Source organism: Canis lupus, chromosome 1 (genome assembly GCF_048164855.1).
Source record: "Canis lupus baileyi chromosome 1, mCanLup2.hap1, whole genome shotgun sequence".
Classification (NCBI taxonomy): Eukaryota; Metazoa; Chordata; class Mammalia; order Carnivora; family Canidae; genus Canis; species Canis lupus.
This window is the reverse complement of record NC_132838.1, coordinates 117,943,246-117,955,594: the sequence shown is the minus strand read 5'-3', so window position 1 is coordinate 117,955,594 and position 12,349 is coordinate 117,943,246. Positions and strand designations below refer to the sequence as shown.

At 56.6% G+C, this 12,349-nt stretch overlaps 1 protein-coding gene across 6 annotated transcripts; it reads left to right on the top strand.

The window, feature by feature from the left end:
* The first annotated feature begins 5,504 nt into the window (after positions 1–5,504).
* Positions 5,505–11,813, top strand: FXYD3 (FXYD domain containing ion transport regulator 3). Of its 6 annotated transcripts, none has more exons than XM_072781234.1 (8): positions 5,534–5,644; positions 8,875–8,928; positions 10,042–10,077; positions 10,183–10,206; positions 10,927–11,001; positions 11,083–11,119; positions 11,421–11,458; positions 11,599–11,813. In XM_072781234.1, exons 2-8 carry the CDS (start codon positions 8,889–8,891, stop codon positions 11,616–11,618), a joined length of 270 nt encoding a protein of 89 aa, XP_072637335.1. In that variant the 5' UTR covers positions 5,534–5,644; positions 8,875–8,888; the 3' UTR covers positions 11,619–11,813. The 6 variants fall into 6 exon arrangements, with proteins under 6 accessions (XP_072637354.1, XP_072637335.1, XP_072637351.1 ...); XM_072781250.1 differs by having other exon boundaries at positions 5,538–5,644; positions 10,045–10,077; XM_072781213.1 differs by adding an exon at positions 8,542–8,641 and having other exon boundaries at positions 5,597–5,644; positions 10,045–10,077; positions 10,927–11,119.
* The last annotated feature ends 536 nt before the right edge of the window (positions 11,814–12,349 follow it).

Below are 12,349 nucleotides of genomic sequence, written 5' to 3'. Positions count from 1 at the left end.
ATGAATATAACCAGTAAGTGTGTAATTATACACAGGTCAGGAGGTGATAGCATGGGGCAGGGTCTCCAGGTGGAAGATGTAGTTTTAAATCCGATGGCCTCACCAAGAAGGTGATGTTTGAGCAAAGCCCCGAAGAACGGAGCTGAGGGAGGGACCCAAGTGCACCCTACGAGAAGGAACCGCAGGTGCAAATGTCCGGGGGCTGGAAGGGCGCCCGCGGTGCCGGAGGACCAAGAGGGAGGTCAGTGTGGCTGGAGCTGAGTGAGCAAGTGAGTGAGGGGTTGAAGGGGAGGAGATGATGACGTCAGAGAAAACCAGAGACCAGACAGAGGAGTGACTTAGGGGTCGCAGGGCACGGTGTGGACTTGGACTAGGAGAGAGGTGCAGCCAGGGGAGGGCTCTGAGCCAGGAGGGCCCTGACCTGACTCAGGGGGTCGCACACAGTCTCCTTCTGGCTGCGGGCAGGTGGGGAACAGACCCAGGTCAGGCACGGGACCAGGGGCGTGGGGAGCAGCCGCTATGGGGTCCCAGACGGGGACAATGGAGGCCAGGCCAGGGTGGGGGCAGTGGGGGAGAGGTGGTTGCTTCTAGAAATATTCTTTGTGGTATAAGCCTGTTTTCTAACCTGCTGTCTGTTCTCAGGACCCTCAAATTTATGCAGGGTCCTGTTGTCCTTTGGTCACCCCTCTCCCCCATAAGCATACACATAGGCGTGGAGCCCGATGACCTGGCTTGACACCCCAACTTCGACCCTGAGAGAACCGTGTGCCTCGAGACCAAGCAACAGCCCCTCTTTGCCACCCTTGCCCCCACTGGGAAGAGCGACGCCTGCCTAGCAGGAGGTGAGACCTGCAGCCGAGTAGAGCATCGTTGGTTGGACATAGAGTGAGACAGTCAGCCATGGTTGGTAGGTGACCCAGGGACGTGCAGGGGTGCGGCCCCACCTTCTTAGACTCGGAGGGGCAGGGGGGGTAGAGTGGAAATGCTAGGAAGGCAGGGGCCCTGCTGCCAGCAGCTGCTGGGTCACTGCCTCCCCACAGCCACGGGTGCCGGCCAAGCTCTTGGATCTGCAGACTCATGGCCCTGCCTCTGCAGCCAGGAGGGAGCCTGTCAGCCCCAGCGCCAGCCTCAGAGCCCCGGGGACCCCCACCCCCACCCCACCGGGCAGGGCTGGGCACCCGGGGAGTGCGGAGGAGGCAACCCACCCAAGCGAAGGAAAGGAAGACCTCGTGGGAGGGCGAATAAAGAACGCGAGCTTTTATCTCTGAAGAAAGAAGCATATATGATATTTATTTATTTTTCACATATAATATCTCATATGTACTACGTGCCAAATACCTCAATACACAATTTTCGAAGTCCAATCCAATTCTGCTCCTGTAACAACTTATCCAATTCCGAATTTACTTTTTTTTCCCCTACTTTTGCCTTTTTTTTTTTCCCCCTGCAGTTGCCTCTTTGGTGTTAACCTCAATTTAAGAATTTTTATTTATCTTCGCCAACTTTGATCTTGAATTTTTATCACGCCAGGAAAGTTACATAGAGAGCACAACGAGGGGCGCCCGGGTGGCTCAGCGGATGAAGCGTCTGCCTTGGGCTCGGGTCATGATCCCGGGGTCCTGGGGTCGAGCCCCACATCGGGCTCCCTGCTGGGGCAGTGGGGGGAGTGGGCGTCTCCCTCTCCCTCGGCCTCTCCCCCAGGATTGTGCTGTCTCGCACTCTCTCTATCAAATGAATAAATAAAAAAAAATTTTAAGAGTACAACGAACTCAAATACTCCTTATGAAGATCCATCGATTCTTCCTATTTTCCCTCATCTGCTTTTGCTCCATGTATCTGTGTCCCAGTTATTATTTTTTTTTCCCGAGTGTCTTGCCTCTCAGACATCTTCTCCTGCCTGTCTTTGGGCAGGTGGGCACTGTCGAAGGATTCGATCTTCTCCACGGGCAGTTGCTGTCAATGCCTTTTTGGGAGGGGGTCACAAAACACAACCAAGCTTTTCCTTAACTGAGCCTTTCCCCGTCGCTGTGGGCAGAGTCGGGATGACAGGCCTGGGGTCTTTCCTGTGTAAACCAGGCCCCATCGATCCTGGGCCGCGGCCGTCCAGGGTCTGCCCCATAACCGTGGCCCCGAAGGCAGATGCAGGTGTGAGACGGGAGGTGGGTGTCCCTGTCTCCCATTCCCTCCCATGAAGCCTCAAACCAGGCAGGACATGGCCCTGCCCCTCCAGCCACTGCTGCCAAGTGGGACTCTCCAAGCGCAGGTCGGATCAGGCTGTGTCTTCCACGAGAAGCTGGAAAGACAGATTACAGTTGGGAACATCCTGATGTTTAAATGTCGGCAACTGTGCATTTTTGCACCGCATTGCGAACCAAAGGAGGCATGTTGGGTTTTGGCCCCCCTCCCGGACATCAGAAGCAAATGGCAAAACCCAAATTAATAGAGCGGAGTCGGCGATACATGACACCCTATGGCTCTGCATTGGTACTTCAGCGCGGCATTGCTGAACACTTTGTCGCGTCCAGAAGCTATCTGTAGGTTTGGTTTTTCTCATTTTGCAAGAATTCCCAAGGTACTGAGAAATCACAGTTAATCGTGAGCTTCAGCAGATTCCTCAGGGCCAAGTGATGTCAAAGCAAAATGAAGGGGAAATATTTCAAATGACTTTATTACCTATATAATATAATAATATATGTAACATATTTACATATAAAAGATCATATATACATACATCATATATATATGGAGAGAGAGAGAGAGAGAGATTTGAAATATGATTGAAGTCAAATTGGCCTAGAAGACACCCCAAGAAAGATTCAACCCCCAGTAGGATGCAAGCAGCTGCACCCACTACTCCCTGCAAACCTCCCCCGAGTGTCAATGTGCGCACGTTCATCCATCCCCAGCCTGACGCACATGTGGTTATATAAGCACATTCTGGTCCAGCCCTGGGGGGTTGTTACGGTTGGCCTGGGTTGAATAAAAGCCCCGTAAATGTCTGTATATCTAAATGCAAGGCCACTGTGATGAAAGATTCAGGAAACAAAGTTGGCGGAAGTTGGTCCTGCAGGCTGAAACCAGTCCTTAGAGGTATTTTGTTGGACTTGCATAACTTTTTAAACCTACACATTAAAAAAAAAAAAAAAAGTCTAGCCAAATTTTATTTTATTTATTTTATCTATTTTATTTATTTTAACTTCTTTTTTTAAGTCTTCTCTACATCCAGCGTGGGGCTCAAACCCACCACCCTGAGGTCAAGAGTCGCAGGCTCCAACCCACCGAGCCAGCCAGGCGCCCCTGAACCAACTTTTCATATCGGGGATTCCGTGTAAAGATTCGGGTTCCTAATATCAATTGAAAATATAACAGCAATTGCCTGGGATGGTGTGGAGACTATCCTTTATGTCTTTTAATTATACTTATTTTGAAGTAGGACATTTTCAGAATATAAAAATTCAAAAGGTACAAGAAGGAGGCGTCTCCTTTGGTGCCAGCCCCCCAGCCCCTCACTAACCAGAGTTATTTCATTCATGAACAAGTGTATGCAAATACATTCTCCACGCCCCCCAAAGGTAGCATACTCCTATATATCTTGCTTTTTTTCTGCACCCATAGTAGCGAGTTGTCCTCTCTGTGCACGGAGCTTGTTCCAGTCGTTTGGGTGGCTGCCTTTTTTTTTTTAAGATTTTATTTATTTATTCATGAGAGAGGGGGGCGGGGCAGAGGGAGAAGCAGGCTCCATGCAGGGAGCCCGATGTGGGACTCGATCCTGGGAACTCCAGGATCACGCCCTGCGCTGAAGGCAGGCGCTCAGCCCCTGAGCCACCCAGGGATCCCGTGGGTGGCTGCCTTTTAAACAGGACAATAGTTCTCCCGTTTGCCCAGCTGCCAGCGCGCCCTGTGGTCTCGTGCCCGTCCTGCTGCACTCGTTCACAATCCTTGCCAGGCCCCCTTGGCATCTCAGTTTGCAGACGCGGGCCCAGGTAAAGGACAGTCCAGCCCTGAGCGCAGGCCTCTTCTCCCTGATGCCTGCAGTTCCTGCACTTCCCAGCAGAGGGAGACACCACCCAACCCCCAAGAGCACCTAGGGGGTCTTCCCAGGGACATTGCATCTTGAAAGTCTGGGCAAGAGAGTCTGTCTTCCCCGAGACAAAAGACCCCCTTAGCTGCACTGGGATCATCCCCTCCAGGCCTCCCTTGACTGTTTCTGTCTCCCCCTGAACCTCCCACTTTGATGGAGCCTCTCACCCCGAGTGCCCCCTCCACTCCTTGTAGGGACTTCTTGATGGGAGCAGGGCGGGGGAGGCCTTGTCCTAGTCTAAGGCCTGGGATTGAAAAACTGCCTGAGGGAGCCACATAAAGAAAGCATGTATCTGGGCTTGCCTTCCTTGCTTCCCCAGCCCTTCCTGCTAGGAAGTGGGGGGGTCCTTTCTCCCTTGCCCTGCGGACAACCCCCAGCAGACAACCCCCAGCAGAGTCTTGACCTCGGAAACTCCCTTTCCCCATCCTGTACTCCGCACTCTCCCTGGCCTGGCTCCTGCAGCCCTCCTCCCCGCCCCGAGATGGTGTTGGGGGTCGCCTGGAGTCCAGCTGGTGGCCAGTGCAGAGCCACCCCTTTCCTGGCCCTGCCCCTCCCCATGACCCCAATCCTCCGCCAGCCACTCAAAGGCGCCTTGTTCTCCATCCAGCCCCCAGACAAAAGTCCCTCTGTCTAAAAAGGCAGAATTAGGGGGAGGGGGCACCCCAACGAGGACCATGTGGGGGCCTACACAGACCCCAGCCAGAAAGAATGCCATGAGGAGGAGGGGCAGGAGGGGTGAGGGAGGGAGGGGGCCTTGCACCACTGAGCAATGGCCTTATCCGGAGTGGGAGGCAGCCTCCACCCCAACGCCCTCGGCCTGGACCCAGGCATCTGGCTCCCAGCACCCTCGGGAAGAGCCCGAGCTAGGAAGGTCTGCCGATGCTCAGAAACCAGTTCCCAATCTCTCCAGGGCACGTTGGGCACTTGGGAGCGAGGTCATAGTCTAAAGCCCGAAGGCGCCCACCTTCCACTCCTGTCACCACCTTCCACCTCATGACCTTGGTCCTATCAGCATCATCTGCTGACCCTCAAGGGGTCGGAAGCAACAGGCGATCTGGAAAGGGACTTCAGATATCCTGAAACTGCCACCAAGCCCTCCTGGACCAAGTGTAGCACACAATCTAAGTGATAGACATGAGATTATCACCCCAGTGCCTCGCCTTCCCCCCACCATTCTTCCAGACAGAAGCTTTGCTGTTGGAGACCTCAACCTTCTTCCTTCCAGGTCCCTTCCACGGGGGCGAGACATTGAAGAAAGCCCCCTGTCCTGATGTGAGGAGCAGAATCCAGCCCATCGTATGCCCCCTCCGCCTACCTGAGGCTGCTGTGACCTTGGGGACCTCAGGGAGCACCCTGGCTGGGAAGAAGGATGTGGGAGCTGTCTCTTTAAGAGCAGGAATGGGGTGAGAGAGCCCCAGAGCTTTAGGGAGTCCGACTTGTTCTCTACCTGCCCAGGTTTGCCTAGGGCGTGGCAGCTGCGGATAAAGGCAGGACTCAGGCTTAGCAGCTGCATTCCCTCCCTTCTCTCCCAGAACTTTCCAAGCCTTCTGGGGAGCCACACAGGTGAGCGGCTGGGGTCCCCTCCCTCCAACACCCTCTTGGCTCTGCCCCCAAACCACTCCAGCTTTCCCACTGATCTCTGTTAAAGACACTAACTAGAACTTCCTCCTTGCAAGGATTTTTCCGGGGAGGGGGGGGCAAGGAGCAGGAGGCAGGAGATTAGACAAAGCATCTTCCATTGGCCTGATCGGGGGTCCCCCTGACCCTGATCATTCTGCCTTGAGGGGACTGGGTGAGTGAGCTGGGACGAGGGTAAGGTCCACATGTGGAAGCGGGGTGCCTGGGTGGATCGCGGGTGTCAGAGTGGACCAGAAGCATCTGGGTTGGGCGTATCTGGGTGGACAGCGTTGGAGAGGGGTGCCTGGGTGGACGGGGGTATCCAGGTGGATCAGGGCCAGATTGAGGGTATCAGAGTGGATGCGTGGGTGGCGGGGTGGACTTGGGGTATCTAGGGATTGAGGAGTGTGGGTCCTGGAGCTTCTCAGGAAAGGGGATGGTGGCTTCCTGGGGAAGCTATAAAGTGGGGAGTTGGGTAGGAAATTCCAGGGACATGGGGGAGTCATTCTGCGTGGGCTTGATGGCCACCATCATGGAGAGGCCAGCAGAGCGCGGACGGTGGAACCGGCCATCGCACTGGTGTTGGGACCTGCAGGGCAGGGAGGGAGCCTAGAGGGGTGTGCAGAGCCCCCATCTGCAGGCTGTCATCATCTCCAAGTCCTCACACCAACTACAGTCCCTTCGGGAGCAGCTCAGGGCCCCTTCCAACAGCAGCCTGGGCCGGGAAGGGAAGGTGAGGGCAGCCTGCACTGCAGGAGAGCCAGGCTGGAAAGTTTGTCCTGGGGCTGGGGTGCAGCTGAGATCACCCTTAGGTCTCCCCTGTGCCGGGGACGCCTGGACAGGCCCTGGGGATGGGGAGTAACAGAGCCCTCACAGCCGGGGGGACTTGGTGCATTCCATGGGAAGAGGTTTCAGAGCTGGGACTCTGGGCCCTGGGTGAAGCAGACAGCACTAAGCTGAGTGAGCAGGGGTTACAAGGCCGTGGCAGCAACGTGGGGTGACCACGGTGCCAACATCATTGAGCGGCGAAGATTCTATGAGTGAAGAGCTGAGACCAGTGCCTGGCATGGGGTAACCGCTCAAGTAGGCCCTAGCTCTCACTACGCAGGCATCCTCTCGGGTGACAAAGCCTCACGAGGTAGCTTTATGTATTATTTATTTTTTAAAGATTTTATTTATTTATTCATGAGAAACACAGAGAGAGGCAGGGACATAGGCAGAGGGAGAAGCAGGTTCCATGCAGGGAGCCCGAGGTGGGACTCGATCCCAGGACCCTGAGATCACAACCTGAGCTGAAGGCAGATGCTCAACCACTGAGCCACCCAGGTGCCCACGAGGCAGCTTTAGAGGATAGGTGGTCCTCCTACAGACCTGCGCCCTGAGCCACCAGGCTGTCCTGCCCACACACCCGCTCCAGCTCTTCTCCCCAATCTCTGGGGTCCTAAATGCCTTAGTAATGCTCCCCAAAGCTACGGGCCCCTTCCTGCAAGAAATGGTTGCATTTGAGTCCACTGTAGGGGGTTAACCGCTGAGAGGATTGCCAGGACCTGAGTGGGCACAGGGACAGGGAGGAGTGTGTGAGAACAGGCAGGAAGGAGAAAGAAACTCGAGGTGGGGGTTACGTGGGGGGTACGAGAGAGATGGGTGGTTCTCTTCAGCTGTAGAGAGGATCCTGGGGATGGAGCAGGGAACGTCCAGGGGCTCAGTGAAATGAGGGCTGGGACAGATCACCTCCGGGGGTGCCAGGGGGTGCAATGGGTGAAGACACAGCAAGGTCGCTGGGCAGTGCCCAGCACAGGATGGGTCGGAGGACAGGCGAGTTCTGGCTGTCAGCATTTTGACAGTGTATGCTTTTGGCAGCAGGGCAGGGGCAGGGGCAGGGGCAGGGGCAGGGGCTGGGGCAAGAGCAGGGGCAGGAGCCGGGGCCGGGGCTGGGGCTGGGGCTGGGGCAGGGGCAGGGGCTGGGGCAGAGGCAGGGGCAGGGGCTGGCGCAGGGGCTGGCGCAGGGGCTGGCGCAGGGGCTAGGGCAGGGGCAGGGGCAGGACAGGGGCAGGGGCAAGGGCTGGGGCGGGGGCAGGGAGAGGACATGGGAGGGTGCACAGAGAGATGGGGCTTATCTCAGGCACTCAGGATGGGGGCAGGGTGGGCTGATACCAGACCAGGAAAGGGACGGAGGGATTCTTTTTGCTGCACAGCCCTATCTGGGGAAAGAGGAAATAATGGCTGCCAGGAAGAGCTTGGCAGGAGCTGGGGCAGGGGCAGGGGCAGGGGTAAGGGCTGGGCAGGGGCAGGAGCTGGGGCAGGGGCAGGGGCAGAAGTGGGGCAGGGACAGGAGCTGGGGCGGGGCACAGGTAAGGGCTGGGGCTGGGGCAGGGGCAGGGGGTGGAGCTGGGGCAGGGGTAGGGGCAGGGGTAGGGGCTGGGGCAGTACAGAAACCAGGGCTTCCAGGGTTGTGGAGACAGATGGGACTGGGGCTGCAGCCAGGTGGCTCCTCCCTGCTCTGCCCCCCCCCCCCCCCCCCCGCACCTCCACCACCTCCACCCCAGGCTCCAGTGCTCTCCTCTGCACATCCTGCTCTGAGCAGCCTAAGGAGCCAGCTCCGGCCTGACCCGGGGCCCAGCCCAAGGTCTGCAGAGCCCGGGCAGGGCGGGCAAGCTCCGAGCTGTCTCTGGGAGACACACCCGGGAACCCGGGCCTCCTGCCACCTGGCTCCCAATATCCCGTTTCCCAAAACACCCCGAGGCCCTGAGAATCCTGAGTGACAAACAGCGGCTGCAGAGCCAAGCTGCTTTAAATCCTGCTCCCTGGCAAGGTGACCCTGCGCACCCATTTTAACCTTTCAGGGCCTCAGTTTCCCCAACCGTAAGATGGGGTTGGCAGCAGACAGCGCCTCCCTCTTTTGGTCACCAGGGCGATTCCCGTAAAGCCCCAAACCGGTGTCCAGTGAGTTATTACTGCGGCTCCTTGCCAGGTCTCCGTTGTCGCCCACCCCCCTGTACTCTGCGGCTCCTTCTTACCTTCCAGCCGGGGGGTGGGGGGTGGCGGGGGTGGTGGTTAGTGCCAGCCTTTCTGCCCCGGGACGAGCTGTGTACCCTGGGTGGGAGCAGAGTAGGAGGGGATCGGGAACCAGAGGCCCTGCTAAAGCTGGACCCTCCCCACCCCCCACACCCCTCCAGGCCAGCTCGCTGACATGCAAGAGGTGGCCCTGAGTCTGCTCATCTTCCTGGCAGGTGAGCACCTGTGCCCCGGGCCGCCTTTTCCCCAAACCCCTCCACTGAGGGGTGGCAAAGCCCCACGTGTGTGTGTGTGTGCGCGCGCGCGCGTATGTGTGTCTCTCTCTGGTGCTTTCTGCCTCCCCTGTGGGGTGGTGACTACCCGGACAGCATCTCCTTGAGGGGGAACCGGTGGCTGCAAAGTACACACGGAGACAGCGGCTCACACTGCTGCAGAGTCACCGTCTTGAGGCCTCCTTGATGGGACGGCTCAGCCCTGTGTGCTGTGTCTTTACCACCTCCCCAGCACCTTATTAGGAGAGGTAACTGGGAGCTTAGTGGATGCAGCAGCTACAGGAATCCTCAATTTCCCCAGCTGTAAAAATGAGGACAATACTGGTCCGTACCTAGTACTGTCGTCGTGAGAATGATGCAAGTTAGTATGTGAAAAGCGGTTAGAACGGGGCCTAGTACGGAGTAAGCACTATGTGCTTGTGCTTTAAATATAATTAAAACTGATTAATGGCCCTTTGACAAAAAGAACAGAGCTTAGGGCCAGAGCTCAGGTAGCCTGCTGCTTCTGGCCAGAATGTAATCCTAGTCCTTTGCTTTTATTGTATTTTTTATCCCTTACATTAGGCAAGACTGGCATTCCATTCAGGGTAGTGATGGAAAGCTGCATTTCTTTGAAATACAGTGTATTGGGTTTATAATTAGTAATTTGCTCTAAAAGGAAGTGGTGAGCACCCACCAGAACAGGTGCGGTGTGGACGAGGCTCTGAGATGGGAACCGGTACCATCTGTCAGCGTGACAAGAATGTTGCTCCGTTTCTGCAGGAGGCAGGGTTAGCCAGGTGTCTGGAAGCACCAGGTGGAGGGGTGGTCCAAAGACACCCCGAGTAAAACTGATTTAGGGAGGCAGCATTCGGGTGGGGCTCACAGGGGTGGGGTTGGGGGGAAGTCCACATCTCCTAGGTTGGGGCCAGACCCCTGTGCCCTCAGCAGGTGTGTGTGTGGGGGGTGACTGTCCACCAGGGGACCCTCTCTCAAGGCCCCCGAGGCTCTGCGGCCCTGCTTGCCGGCGTTGCTGGGGCCAGCATGGCCATCCCCACTCCTTCCCGCTTCTCCCAGCAGGCCTGCCTGCCCTGGAGGCCAACGACCCAGAAGGTGAGTCGGACAACTCCACCGGGCTCGCCCCCAAATTCTTCCCCGCGCCCCTGCCCTCCTGGCTGTTGTCCTGGATTCATGTTCTTTTTTTTTCTTTCCTTGCAGATAAAGACAGTCCTTTCTACTATGGTGAGAATTAGTGCCGCTGTCTCCCCGCCACTACCCCCCTCCCCGCACCCCACTTTGTGCCAAGGGGCCCCCACAGGTCGGGCAGGGGTCTGATGTGCGTGAAACAGGGGTGAGGATAGGAAGAGGCAGGGATGGGGGGCGGGCACTGAACTGTCGACAATAATAAAAGGAACGAGCCCTGCCAGTCTGGTCCTTGGGAAGGTTCCCTTCCAGCAGGAGAGACGCACACAGGAAGCCAGGCGGTTCACAAGGAGCCGTTGTTAGGGTTCAAATCCACTGCTGGGAGGAGGCTCGCCTTGCGACAACCGCCTGGGTGGCCTCCCTGCTGTTGCTCAGACACAGCAGACACACTCCAAGCCTCCAGACCTTTGTGCCTTCTGATCCCTCTGCCATGGCCCCTTGCCTTGCCTCCTCGGGTCCCTGGCCAGAGAGGCCTTCCCTGACCACCCTCCCTAAAAGAGCTGCCCTCTGACTTTTTGTTCCCTGGCTCTGCTTATTTGTCTTCAGACAGATAAGCTTATCTCCACCTGACCTTCCATTAAATCTCTTATCGCTTGTTTGTTGGGTAAAGGGAGGGCTGGGGGGCTGCTGTCCTCTCGGCTCCGTGTCCCCAGCTCCCTGCCCGTCATAAGGCGCCCGATACCTACCTGTCGAATGGAGGGAGGTTGGGCTGGGGAGGACACAGGCAGGCATCGATCGCCTCCTCTGGGTTTCTCCTAGACTGGCAGAGGCTCCGGATCGGGGGGCTCATCTGTGCCGCGGTTCTGTGCACCATCGGCATCATTGTCCTCATGAGTGAGTGGGGACCCTGGTGGCTGAGCTGGCAGGGCAGGGCTGTGGGTCCCCTCCCCCCAACCGTTCCTTCTCCCCCAACAGGTGGGAAATGCAAATGCAAGTTCAGCCAGAAGCCCAGGTAAGATGGGTTCCCTGCTGCCCGCTTCACAATAAGCAGTGAACACATTTCACCGGTGAAAAGAGCTAAATCTTGCAGAAAGAGGCCTCCCAGCTCTGCCCTGGAGAATTCCCGCCACTAAGATTTCCCAGGTTTATTCTTCAGAGCTGATAGTCTTCAGAGGGCCCTGAATCCTGAAAAGCTTTGCTCCCATTCCAGGAAAAACAGCCAGGAAGCTATGTCAGGGCAAGCTGAGAATCCTCTAGGCTTGAGGGAGAGGACAGGTGGGTGGATACAGATCTCACCACTTTTCTTTCCCTAGCCACCATCCGGGGGACGCCCCACCTCTCATCACTCCAGGTAAGACAGGAACAGAATGGGCGTGCAGGGAACACAGGATGGGAGGGGTGGGCGCGTGGGAGTGTGCATGCACGTGTGCGCACGTGCCTTGGGGAAAAAACTCCATCTGCTCTCACAAGCGGACCCATCATCTCTCCCAGGCTCTGCCCAGAACTGCTGAGGATGCATCACCCAAAAGGACATAGAGGTCCCTTCTCTTCCCTCAAGTCCTGGCCCTGCACAGGAGCCCGGACACCAGGATAGAATTCTCCTTTCTTGCCTCAGACCACCTTGCCAGGGCTTCATCTTACCTCTCTCCGGAGGGGTCTTTTTGTTCAATTTGTATCCTTAACATTGATCTCGCCTCCTGTCCAAAGAGCCTCAAGACTCCCTATGTGTACACGGGGGTGGGCTTTTGAGGACTGGAAGGTGGATGCACACTGGCAGCTGGTGCAGAAGCTGGAAGCTGAATCTCCTTGTTGGGAAAAGCCCAAGACCTGCTGAGTGGCATGCGGCCCACCCTCTGCCTCCAAGGCTAGGGGAACCACAAGCACAATATAAGATTTTTCTAGTAGCCAAATGGGGGACACTTTGGGGGGTGAGAGCTCTAACCAGATGCACTGCTGGGACGTTCAAGGGGACACTGAGACCATCCCAGGAAAACAAAGATGTGGATGTTCCTACTATGATATGAGTAGTCAGAGAGCTTATGATTTTAATAGTAAGACCGCATGACCCTCCTACCCACCCCCGAGACCCCACTTTATTATAGAAAACCCTTCCTAATACCCAACTGTCCCCGCGAGGCCTTTAAATAATGCCCCACGGCACTCCTAATAATATATAGTGGCCATATGGTGTGAGAACCTCCAAGGAGCCACAGACTCCTCTGAAACCCCCCGATGCCCAGTA